The 13,209-nt window shown below is 40.3% G+C and overlaps 1 protein-coding gene across 1 annotated transcript in view; it reads left to right on the top strand.

Moving 5' to 3' along the window:
* The window catches only part of LOC104959313 (breakpoint cluster region protein-like), a 56,382-nt gene that overhangs the window by 28,323 nt on the left and 14,850 nt on the right, over positions 1-13,209 (top strand). The window contains exons 3-5 of the mRNA XM_010787181.1: positions 6,196-6,359; positions 11,444-11,548; positions 12,107-12,292. Of these exons, the coding sequence (XP_010785483.1) occupies positions 6,196-6,359; positions 11,444-11,548; positions 12,107-12,292 (455 nt within the window). The remainder of the gene's footprint in view (positions 1-6,195; positions 6,360-11,443; positions 11,549-12,106; positions 12,293-13,209) is intronic.

Raw genomic sequence — 13,209 nt, 5'->3', positions numbered from 1 at the left:
CGTTGTGACGAAAAGGGAGCTGAGCCAGAAGGCAAAGCTCTCTGTCTACCGCGCCATTTTCGTTCCTACCCTCACCTATGGTCATGAAGGATGGGTCATGACCGAAAGAACGAGATCGCGGGTACAAGCGGCCGAGATGGGTTTTCTCCGCAGGGTGGCTGGTGTCTCCCTTAGGGATAAGGTGAGAAGTTCGGTCATCAGGGAGGGACTCGGAGTTGAGCCGCTCCTCCTTCGCGTCGAAAGGAGCCAGTTGAGGTGGTTCGGGCACCTAGTTAGGATGCCACCTGGGCGCCTCCCTAGGGAGGTGTTCCAGGCACGTCCAGCTGGGAAGAGACCAAGGGGTAGACCTAGAACCAGATGGAGGGATTATATCTCTTCGCTGGCCTGGGAGCGCCTTGGGATCCCCCAGTCAGAGCTGGTTGATGTGGCCAGGGAAAAGAAAGTTTGGGGCTCTCTGCTGGAACTGCTACCTCCGCGACCCGACCACGGATAAGCGGGAGAAGATGGATGGATGGATGGTAACAGACAGAGAATCAGCACTTTGGAAACAGGGCTGAAACAGAGGGGATTATGGGTAATGCTGCAATGATCTGTTTGGTGTTTAAGCCAATCAGAGACAGGTTCTGTATATATCTGAGACCTATAATATATTGATGGAAAACAGTATAATAGGGGACTTTTAAGTAAAAAAAAATACGCGTCCAGATTTGTTCCTCCTATGCATTTTCACTGAATCTGTTTTTAACGATCCTCATAGAACACCCTGTAGTGTGTTTGAACACCCTACAGGAAAGGGGAAAACCCCAGAAGCCGTAATGCTGCCTCTTTAATGTAAAGCCCCCTCGTCTTTAGTTTCTGAGTGTTGCTCTCGGATAGTGGAATAAGACCACATGATGGTTTCTGTGCTCGTGGATCTCTCTGATTGTGTCCCAGCTGCACATCTGTCGCTGCCCTACGTCATCTCTATGGATTAGGATTAGGGCTTTGAATGTGTCTTTGCTTTGTCATCAATAGGACATGCAGTATTACGCTGCTGTGTTAAACTGCTGTGTGGCTGTTGTTGTTTCAGGATGAGTGATGGTCCTGCAGGGGGAGAGTGGAGAGTTAGAAATGGTTTTATCCTTACATATCCTCGACTTTACTTTTTTAGCAGATGTTCCTCATCATTTTTTTTTTCTTTAACTTTCAAAATATATTAGCCATTATCATGTCTTACAATATATACATGATTTATTAAGGATTAAATATCTATAAACAAGACAATAAATGTTAAAAAAAAACGAAATCCCACAACGAATTACACAAATAAAAGCTAAGATTAAACAAAAATGTTCAACAAAAACATATTTTAAATAAATGGGCAAAGTATCACAAACTAATTTCCCCCTGGGTTAAAGACATTATTCAGATTCTGATCAACAACAAAGTGAGAAACCACCAAGTCAAAAACCTAAATGTATCAATACAAAACGGATAAAAAACCAAACACCTGCTGACGATCAAGTCACAAAAAAACACACCTGGCCCTTGTGTTGTGTTCGAAAGCTGTTACCGTTCATGGTGTTCGCGGGTCAATTTTGACCCATGATTTAACTCAGTACAAAACACTCAAAAATAATTACTATCATCCAATATTGTTTTAACTACATCATAACTAACTTGTTATGCATTCATAACCGTACAATTCTGTTGTAATTTTATGTTATGGCCCAAAAACACATTACACCACATATTGCACACGTGCATGTGTGAGTTCAGGTTCAAGTGTTGGTGTACATATTCTTTGAGAAAGGTCGAGTTCCCGTGGGGGGAGGGGGGCAGAGGGAGGGGAGACCAGGTGCATGTTGCGAAAAATTATTGTTACAGTGGATGAAGGGGGCGGGGGAGGGGTGTCTAAAGTCAAAGATGGATCTTGATTGGGCCAAATTTGACCCCGAGTGTCCCAAAAAGTGACCCATGAAGCCTTGTTCCGATAAAAAATACTAGAGCGTAGTTATTATTTTAACTTGAAACGGGTCACGGGAGACCCCAACACAACATAAGGGTTAAGACCAATCCCTCAGAGTATTCAGTGTTGCTAGGCAGAAAAACAACGTCTCTGTGCATTAAAAGGTGATTTCAATTATAATCTTGCTTTATTTTTCTCGCAGTAATCTGACTTGTATAAAACCGTGACTTGTGGGAATACCAGAAAATGAAATTCTTGAAAGCGCAGAGTTCAGAGACAGTGCAAAACGAACCAGCTCTGATCCTCACAGCTGTCAGATCTTATGTAACGTCATTAGAGCGTATTTATTACGGCTCTCTGGCGCCGTGTAAACCAGCTGCAGAAAGATTGGTCTCCACACACGCTCCTGATGGTGCTGAGTGTTCGTTATTGATCACATATACTGTCATAGGAGTGCCATAAACAAATACAAAAATAATAATTAAGAAATCAAATTTACAAATGAAATCTAACAGCAACATACTGAAAATTATTGACTTAATTTAGCATTTAAAAAAAATATATTTAAATGAGATTAGTTGATGGATATTATGGAATAATTGTAAAAAACATTTCCTACATTTGTATTTCTTTGAGTCTTTTTTTCCCCCATTACATATTTACATACATTTGCTGCATTTTGGATAGGTTAAAGTCTTATTTTTCACATTATAGTTTAAATTGAAAAGCGTTTTCTGCAATTTTATAATTTATTTTTCCAAACATAATTTAAATTTAAAAATATTTGTCTAAAATGTTTCATATTTGCTGCAATTTTTACATGTTTTTCACATTATAGTTTAAATCTAAATACATTTGCTGCCTTTTTATACGCATTTTGTTTTGTTGTGTTTAGTTGTTGACCCACATCTCCACATCAGTAACCATGCAAGTCATTGTTTTAAACTCTTAAATATACATTTGATTTCACCCTTAGTTATGCTTTTGTTTGTACAAACTGCACATGGGTTTGCAGGGTGTTAAGGAGCCGTCTACACTTTGGTTTATTTGCTCAGCTCTTGTTGAAAAGGTGACAAACTGTTTCACAATCAGGCCACACAGAGGACTCAGGAACAGGTTACACAGGGACAAGAACAGGCGGCAAAACTGGGTCATACGTAGAAATAGAGCTTTATTTTAAGGAACAAAGGTGTATTGGAATTAGTAAAAACCTGGTTCCATGTAGGTCTGAAAGTGTGGCGTTTTTAAGGTTACATTCTGGTGTGTGAGAGGGTGATATCTGAGTGGTTGTGTGTGAGGGGGGGGGACTGTTTGTAAAAGACGACCTTGTGCTGAAAGCCTGTTTCCGCTCTGAAGGCGATGAATAGCAGAACTTTCCGGGCAGACCTGCCTGGACACTTCCTCCGTATCGACCCGATCACTGAGCGTCTATTGTCAGATCCACTTTCTCACACTTAGGACAGCTAAATGCATTTAAACAAGTCATTTAAAATACAAAAATATCTCTGTATTTAAGTTTTAAAGGGGCCCCATTATTATTTTTCCATTTCCTGTAATGTGTTATAGGTTTTTGTGCAAAAGCTAAATTCCCTGTGTAACACTCACGCTTCTATTAACTAGAGCTCCAATACATTGTACGTGATAGCCTAAGGGGCGGGACATCTCTAAGCGGTTGACCAATCACAACAGAGCCGGCCAGCTAACCAATCAGAGCAGACTGGGCTCTGGTTTCAGACAGAGGGTGAAAAGAGGTGCTGCAGCACAGGCAGTATGAGAAAAATAAAGAGCTTTTTGAACATTAAAGCATGGAGACAAGTAGAGACACTACATACTGATATACACCTGAACATCAGCAGGAGAGGACTCTTTAAAGTAGAGACACTACATACTGCTATACACCTGAACATCAGCAGGAGAGGACTCTTTAAAGTAGAGACACTACATACTGATATACTACACCTGAACATCAGCAGGAGAGGACTCTTTAAAGTAGAGCCACAACATACTGATACACACCTGACATACGACTGGAGAAATGAGACTTGGATTATACTGGGCAAGTAGTGTGAGAGTTTGGAAATGGACATGCGTATGTATTGATATCATTTGATCTACAAATCTACTTCAATTGATCAAGATTCTTCTCTGCTGTTTCTCTGTCTCTTTGATTCTTCGTTGACTGTAGAAGCGTGTGTGAAAAGTTGTCCATGGTCATTTGGTGTGTGCAGAATCCCCTCTAACACACATCCTCCTCTTACTGTAACTTACTCGTGTTTTTCTGAGCTCTGCCTTGTTTCTTTTCCCCTGAAGCAGTCAGTGCTGTCTGAGAGAGGATGTGTTATTCACGCTGATTTATAATCTCACAGAAACACAGAGTGGCCTTTCACATGGACTTCCCCTGCTCTCTGACACTCGTCCTTTTCTCAAACGAAGCCTCTCTGTGTTTGTGTTGTGTCTCTGTGGATGTCATCCTGTCCGTCCTCCAGGGTGACTCGGCTTTATCCCCCCCCCCCCACATGGTTTCCGGAATCCTCTCCTTCCTGTTTTCCAACCCGTTTTGTAGCCTCTTCTCAACATACCTTCCTAACTTCGACATGTCTGCCTCAGTGTTTATGACTGCTGTCGGTAGATGGATCCTTTCTGCAGGATAATGATGATAAGTGGTGGTGAGTCAGGGGTGGCTGACAGTAATGACAGGATACACGAGCTGTTGATCCTCTTCAGGGTTTCCTCAAAAGTCTGAAATCACAGGGGGGGATAAGCACGACACGGCGTATATATATATATGACGTGTTTCACTCGTGTCTGGCTCACACACTCTGCAGCATGGTGCAAAACCTGGATTTCTAAGCATGGTGCTAATATTTGTTATTGGGAAGTCACAGGTGACACCAGAAAAAAGCATTTAGGAGTCAAGGAGGCACAACGTCTACAAATAGATGTGAAATAACCAAAGAAAATACAAAAATAGACCTTAAATCGACATAAACAAACCAGAAAGACGCTCAAAACGACCACAGACACAATACGTACAAAAGAGACGCAGAATTACTGCAAAGACACAAAATGACCTCAACATGACCTGGGTTTCTGGTTATGTTCGGACTGCAAAGCGAAATCCTGCAACATTTTTTCTTGCACTTACATTTCGTAAGTGCGTTGCGTTGTTGGACGAGCCCAGGTCTCAACATTTGTCTTAACAAGTCTTTGAATCCTGTATAAAGTGAATACCTTTGTTCGCCTTTTAAATCTCCATTAATCTGCTTTTAGAAATACCAGCAGAGACCGTTTCAGACGTGCAACCCCAGATCAAATGCATGCTGCCGGCTCTTTGAGCAGGTTCTCTCTCAGTGATCGTGCTGATATGTTAAAAGCTTGTTGTTCATGTGTTGTGTCTTGATATCTGTCTGTCACATTTCAGACTTGATCTGACCATTAAAGGATTATCGCAAATGTATTTATTTTATGTTTTGTGTGATTTTATATTTGATGTATCTCTCTGTACAGCACTTTGGTCTGGAGGTTTTAAAGTGCTATATAAATCAAGTTGGATTGGATGGTATATGTATGGGTTAAAATGTGATGGGCAGAAGGCAACAACAGAGGGATTTATGTACGGCTACATCCAAATAAACTTCAAAACAATACACGTTTGATTAATCAGGCTGATAAAAAGAGAGACATTGTTCTTGATCTTCCACAGAGGCTCCGTACAGTGAGACCCCTTCCTCGTATGGATATGTTCTGGAGCCTCGCAGTGACTATACGCATAAGCATATAGGAGTCAAAGAGGCAAAATGTCTTCAAATAGACGTGAATTAACCAACAAAAAGACAAAAATATTCCTTAAATCGACCAAAAAGAGGCTCAAAATGATACAAACCAAACACAAGACGTCCAAAAAGAGACGCAGAATGCAAAGAGAAGACAAAATGACCTCAACATGGCGTTAAACCTGGGTTTATAGTTATGTAAGGACTCTAAAGTTATACAATAAGAAACTTGACATGTGTACAAAGAAAATCACCTGCTAAATGTCTTCTTGCTCTCACATGTCTTTGTTTGTCTTAAGAACGTTGCGATGTTGTTGGAGCCTCGCTAAAACGTTCTTAGCCTTTTAAATCTCCACGAATCTGCTTTTAGAAACCCACCTCAGGGTGTTTGAGACGGCTTCGTGTCCCACGCTGTTCCTCCATGTTCACTACAGTCTATTAACAACACTCCTCGTCTTCTTTATCTCTTCACAGAGGCTCCGTACAGTGAGACCCCCCCCTCGTATGGATATGATCTGGAGCCTCGCAGCGACCCCCCCTCTCTCCCTGGCTCTCCCCCCTCCTCACCTCGACTCCGATCAAAGAGCAGAAGCAGTCGAGACACCCAGTCCTCCGGCTCTCTGGAGTCCACGCTGTCGGTGAGGTCACTGGGTCAAATCCCATCATGCTAACACCCCCTCCTTCAAATCCATCTTTTATCTGCTGCTGCTGCATTCACTGCCCTCTCCACACACACCATGCGACATCGAGATGGTCTGACTGCTTGCTTTCTTTTTACCCTGACAGTAGAATGACAATGTTTGCAGATCTTAGCCTCTGATATTGTGAGTTCAAAACTAAGAGCTGCATCATGTTGGGGTTGGAGCCATACTTGCCAAACTTGGGACCTCAGAAATCGGGAGCATTTCAAAACCACCGCGCGGGGGGGGGGGGTGCTGCTAGTGGATCGCCGGAGCTGTATTAGATTAACATTAACATGCTTATTGTAGTTGTAAGTGCACTGTCTTGATGGAGCATATGTGTGGGCTGGACCTGTATTACAGGAAAGGAGTGAGCAGAGGGTAGAGTTGTTGATTCTTGTTCTGTTTTCTGTGACTATCTGCCTCACCCTCTCAGAATTTCAGTTGCACGCGCTACTAAAGAGACGCGCTACCAGGGAAACCAAACAATGGTGGAGCTGTATTAAAGTCAGAGTGGAAACAGTCCTCAGTAAATCGGATTTAGACAGAAATCGGGAGAAATGCGGGAGAAATATGACCCCGGGAGGAAACCGGGAGAGGGCAATGAAATCCGGAGTCTCCCGCGAAAATCGGGAGGGTTGACAAGTATGGTTGGAGCTCTTTACTTGAAGCCAGCTAACGTCTGGTAGCGGTTTGCTGGTAGATCAAAGCAAAAGGCTAACATCGAACATACAAGGAGTTGCAGTTTTCTTAACGTTTCTTTTTTTCATTCACTGTCCTCTCTACACACGCCATGCAACACTTTCAGGAGCGCTGGCTTCTCCTTTTGGGGTTTAAAAATACAAGTTGTATTGGTATGTGCGCGGGGAGGACATGTTTGAGGCAAGGCAAGTTTATTTATATACGATACGATATCTTTTATTGTCCCCATAAGGAAACGTGTTCTGGACTCCATCCTGGACTTCCTTGTGTGCTTATCAAAAAGACAATTAAAGCATTAAGACATAGTGGAATAATTACGTTAAATTGAATTTAAATACATTCAAAAACAGTCAAGACAATCGGGTAGGTTTAAAATACACGAATAAAAGATACAGTGCAGACGAAGATATGAACAGTCATTTGATTTAATAAAAGGCAGCAGCAAAAAGTCTTTACTTTAAGAGAGTGGAGCTGCAGCTTTCTGGTGTCTTCCAGATGTACGGAGCATCAAAACTGAACGCTGCTCCTCCACAGAAAGCAGGCCGACCCCTGAAGGTAGCATCGAACTACTTTCATCCACAAAAAGCCAATGGGATTGTTCCACTGGATTCTGGCTTATTGCTGAGAACAAAGCTTCATAGCAACAAACGTTTAACATACATGCTTTTTGTTCAGCAGGACCATCTTTCTTAAATTGCATTGATGTCAACATGCCGACACATTTTAGATTTCTTTTAGGACTCGTTGCTGCACCTCTCTTTCACCGTGCTTACTGTTTGTGAGTTGGTGTAAAAGATACTCAAGAACTAGGTTCATTTCAGGTCAATCATTTAAAGTACAGTATATGGCTCCACATTTGTTACCTCTGCCCTTTCAGTGCTTTAATTGTTTCACTGAATTACTTCAACACTTCCTATAAACCTCGTTCTCTCTGTTGCAAAGAGGATATTGCTTCTTCTTCTGCTTCTGCTTCCCTGCGTGTTGCTGCGTGTTTGTGCTTTAAAGTTGCTTTCAATTTCAATTTGATGCAACTTTTAAAAGACAACCTTTACTCCACTGCATTTAACTGACAGCTGGAGTAACTGATTACTTTACAGATTAAGATGTATACTTCTAAAAATATACAACTGTACTATAGATTAAACTGTCCGACATTATATTAAGTACTTTACTTTTCCAGTAATGTAACATGTTGTCAGTGGCGTAAAGTAACTAAGTACAGTTACTCAAGTACTGTACTTAAGTAACATTTAGAGGTGCTTGGACTTTACTTGAGTATTTCCATTTAATGCTACTGTGTACTTTTCCTCCACTACATGTATTTAATACCTTTAGTTACTTCTCAGATGTGGATGAATGATGTGAAATATAATCAAGTGTTAAATCAGACTTTAGTTCCACCTGGAGTAAATNCAGTTACTCAAGTACTGTACTTAAGTAACATTTAGAGGTGCTTGGACTTTACTTGAGTATTTCCATTTAATGCTACTGTGTACTTCTACTTCTCTACAGTTCAGAGGTAAATGGTGTACTTTTCCTCCACTACATGTATTTAATACCTTTAGTTACTTCTCAGATNATACAAAGTCATTCAAACTAGCTGCACCTTTACCAGCTTTGAGAACACTTTCATGATCAATCATTATAAAACCTATCATATATATTATTCTGAAATGGACTAATCTGCACAACGACTACTTTTACTGTCGCTACTTTCACTATATTTTGATGAGAATACTTTTCTACTTTCACTTGAGGAACATTTTGAATGCAGGACTTTTACTGTAACAGAGTATTCCTACACTCTGGTACTTCTACTTTTACTAAAGTACAAGACCTGAGTACTTCTACTTTAACTCAAGAACAGGATCTGAGTACTTCTACTTTTACTCAAGTACAAGATCTGAGTACTTCTACTTTTACTGAAGTACAAGACTTGAGTACTTCTTCTTTTACTACAAGAACAAGATCTGAGTACTTCTTCTTTTACTACAAGTACAAGATCTGAGTACTTCTACTTTTACTCAAGTACAAGATCTGAGTACTTCTACTTTTACTCAAGTACAAGATCTGAGTACTTCTACTTTTACTCAAGTACAAGATCTGAGTACTTCTACTTTTACTACAAGATCTGAGTACACTACTTTTACTCAAGTTCAAGAGGAGCTGAAGTATTATAATCAAATGTTGTAAAATGACCTCTGGACAAGCTTTGGTAAACAGATTTTAAGCTTACATTAAAAAAGCGTCACACTTCCTCAAAGGAATCATCGTTATGGTTTTTATCTCAGACGTTGCAAATCTCCTCCCGATCCGTTATAAAACTTTTTTTACAGGCTTACTGAACACACTCAGCAAACACTCTCTGCGAACAGATGTCTAAAGAGTTCCCCTCCCCCTCCAATCTGTGCCTGTACTGTCCGTGGCATAACTATCCTCTGATGTGGGATCTTCAAAGTCTAAATCATCCTAATGGCCGTGGAGAGAGGGAGGGGCTAAATCAGCGTGCAGCTCTTTTTTAAAATCAGGCTAATATAAGAGAGTGCTGCAGGATTTAGAAATTAGGGAATGAGTTAGCGTTGTCCCACTTCCGGCTCCCTCGTCTCCAAGTCAAAGGTACTTTTGGTTCAATGGGTGGTTCAGGAGCTTCTGACTGTTCTTTCACATGATGTACGTCAGGACATATACTGTTTAAATGAGGCTGTTGCTAACAAGAGGCTAAGATACACAGCCGATTTAGCTAGTCCAAATCAGAGCGAAATGTATACTTTCGTGGTTTTTATAAGGCCGTTTAAAACATACCAGACAAAAATGTAGTTTGTTGCTGGGCTTCAACGAAGGAGCTTTAGACTATTTTAACATACTTTCATTTACAATATATCATTGATATTGTTTTTGTGTCCATGTAGAAGTTTTTTTTGTTATTATATTATATTATATTTCTGAGGACAATGTTGATTTCCCCAATAATTTCATATTTTATTTCTCATTTTGCCTTTTTGTTTTTCCTGCATGACGTTACCCAACTGCTAGCTTCTAAAATGTTAGCTTCAGTAGCTTCTAGACACTGAGGGTAACATTAAAGTTGCTCGCAGCAGTGTTCTCACCTCTTGAACGTCAAGTATCTCATGTTGTTGACGTTGCCATCTTAGGGTAAGAATACCGTGAACAAAGTTTAACACGTGACGGAGGAAGAACTACACACACACCATCGGCATTGCTTCAACCGGAAGTGAAACGTTTATTGCGCATGTCCATTTATAACGACAATACAGGAGATGAGTTTTAGTATAAGACTACAAAATAAACATATTCATTAGTATAACTCAACAAATGTAAACAATTTCCAATATCATAACAATATATAATTTAAGAGCACCATGTGTGCTGCTGTTGAAGTCATGTGACCGCTCCATCATAGCCTAATGTTAACTTTTACTTCTGGCGAATGCATTTACGCTTCGAAAACAGAAAACTGGTGCATTTCAAAGATCTTGCTAAACAAAGAAATGAAATCACCATAACTATTCTTTTGCCACACAGCTTTATTTCTGCACTAATCCAAAATCCAATGGAAAATCCCAGTGGATATTTGTTGAGGTAACCATTACAAGGCTTATTTAGAGCTTAAGTGTTCGTGTACCAAAACACCCTGCAGCAGCGTTTCAGAGCCTCATACAGCTCCTCTCAATCCTCCACTTCTTTCTGACATGACTCCTCTCACCAGGATGACTGATGGCTCCGACCCGTGAGGAATAACAACTCTCGGACAAGAACCACATTTGTCTTCTTTAAAATGCAGGGAGTCTCCTCTAGGAATGTAAAACTCCTACAGAGTTTAATCAAATCTGCTCCGCACCTTATCCCACAACAACAGTATATCTGCAGAGAGGGGTGGGCTTTAGGGGGCTTGGTTTGCATTATGTTTTCGTTATCCAATCCAATCCAACTTTATTGAGTTGACCAAAGGGCTGCACATCAATACATATATCAAAAGCAGCATAAATACATTTAGACAAAAAAAACGGAGACCATCCTTATGCCACAGAATGAAAACTCTCATACACGATGTAAAAACATTTTAAAAACACAACACAATAGAAACCCCCAATTTAGAAAACAAAGACTGATACGTGTTATACGTGGTCTGCAAAAGCAGGGGAGAACAAGTAGGTCTTTGAACGAGATTTGAAAACGGGCAAAGTGGGAGGAAGTCGGATCGGGGGGGGGGGGGCAAATCGTTCCACAGCCTTCTTCTTGTGAGTCTTTTGTTTTGGAGAATGTATTTTATCTTTATGATTGATGATGGATTTCCTCTCTCTCCGCCATGTGTGTTTCAGGTGGAGATGGATCAGGAGAAGGGGCTGGAGATGAGGAAGTGGGTTCTGTCAGGAATCCTGGCCAGTGAGGAGACATATCTGGGCCATCTGGAGGCCCTACTGATAGTATGTTTAACACACACACACACACACACACACACACACACACACACACACACACACACACACACACACACTGCAAATGATGACATCAACTGTGTTGTAGAAAAACCACAACATGAGTCCGTAGAAAAAAACGAGAAACTTAATTGCGCATTTACTGTATAACCTTTTAACATTGGAAATTATTTAAATTGGATATTAACAGAAGCTAAGTTTAATTAATTACATTCATGATGACTTGCTTTTACTTGTTACATAATAATAATAATATATTTTATTTATAAGCACACTTTTCATTTGCGTAAAACAAAACTCAAAGTGCTACAAAATTAAAAAGGGTGAAACAAAACAACAAAAGCAATAAAAACAATTAAAAACAATTTCACATGCACACAAAAATGTCCTTTTCATAATAAGAAATATGCTAATGGTGTGGCGCAATTAAGATTGTTGTGGAAACAACTCCTAAATTCTCGCTTTGTGTCGTTTTAACCTTGTAGTGTGTGTGTGTAAAATCTTCTTCCTACAAACATATTATCATTACATTGTTTGCTTCTCCAGCCCATGAAGCCTCTGAGAGCTGCAGCCACGACGTCCCAGCCGATGCTGACCATCCAGCAGATAGAGACCATCTTCTTCAAAGTGCCCGAGCTTCATGAGATCCACAAAGACTTCTTCGACGCGCTGCTGCCCCGCGTGCAGGACTGGAGCCACCAGCATTGTGTGGGCGACCTCTTCCAGAAACTGGTAGGCCAATCAGACGCTTGATAGCTTCAGGAGACTAAAGTGTTAAAGTTGTATCTGCAAGTCGAGCATGTGAAGAATTGTTTTTCACCACGTTATCTCATACCTGTAATCACGTGTCAACACAAGCAGGCCAAGCAATCCATTCCTTCATGTACTTCCATTCATATTTAGTAAATTATACTTAAACAATTATCATCCTTGCCACAGAGAAAGGACATGAATGGTTGAGTTTAGGGTTTTCGTGGATTTCTAAAAGTCTTAAAAGGCACAGAAAAGAAGGCTTTCATTGGTATTAAAATGTCAATTAATTTAATAAAAATGCTTTAAAAACACTGGGATGGAAATAAGTTATGGAGGAAAACATGTCGTGGCAGTGTTGCAGAACCAAAGCTACAAAAACCTGTTTTTCTACTTCATTTGTTGGAACTTGAACGCAGCAGAAAACTTTCAGACTGAGGAGTAAACAAGGAAACCTGAGAGCAAGGAAAACACAGAGTATCTGATTCACTGATAACAGAGAAATGTGAGATAACGTTTTGATTTAAAACACTTTTTTAACTGCAGTGTGAGCAGAGGTGGGAGAAGTACTCAGAACTTGTACTTGAGTAAAAGTAGAAGTACTCAGATCTTGTACTTGAGTAAAAGTAGAAGTACTCAGATCTTGTACTTCAGTAAAAGTAGAAGTACTCAGATCTTGTACTTGAGTAAAAGTAGAAGTACTCAGATCTTGTACTTGAGTAAAAGTAGAAGTACTCAGATCTTGTACTTGAGTAAAAGTAGAAGTACTCAGATCTTGTGTACCAGAGTGTAGGAATACTCTGTTACAGTAAAAGTCCTGCATTCAAAATGTTCCTCAAGTAAAAGTAGAAAAGTATTCTCATCAAAATATAGTGAAAGTAGCGACAGTAAAAGTAGTC

Source organism: Notothenia coriiceps, unplaced genomic scaffold (assembly GCF_000735185.1).
Source record: "Notothenia coriiceps isolate Sejong01 unplaced genomic scaffold, NC01 NC01_scaffold00030210, whole genome shotgun sequence".
NCBI classification, from domain to species: domain Eukaryota; kingdom Metazoa; phylum Chordata; class Actinopteri; order Perciformes; family Nototheniidae; genus Notothenia; species Notothenia coriiceps.
The sequence above is the reverse complement of the archived record's forward strand: the minus strand, read 5'-3'. Positions and strand labels throughout refer to the sequence as shown.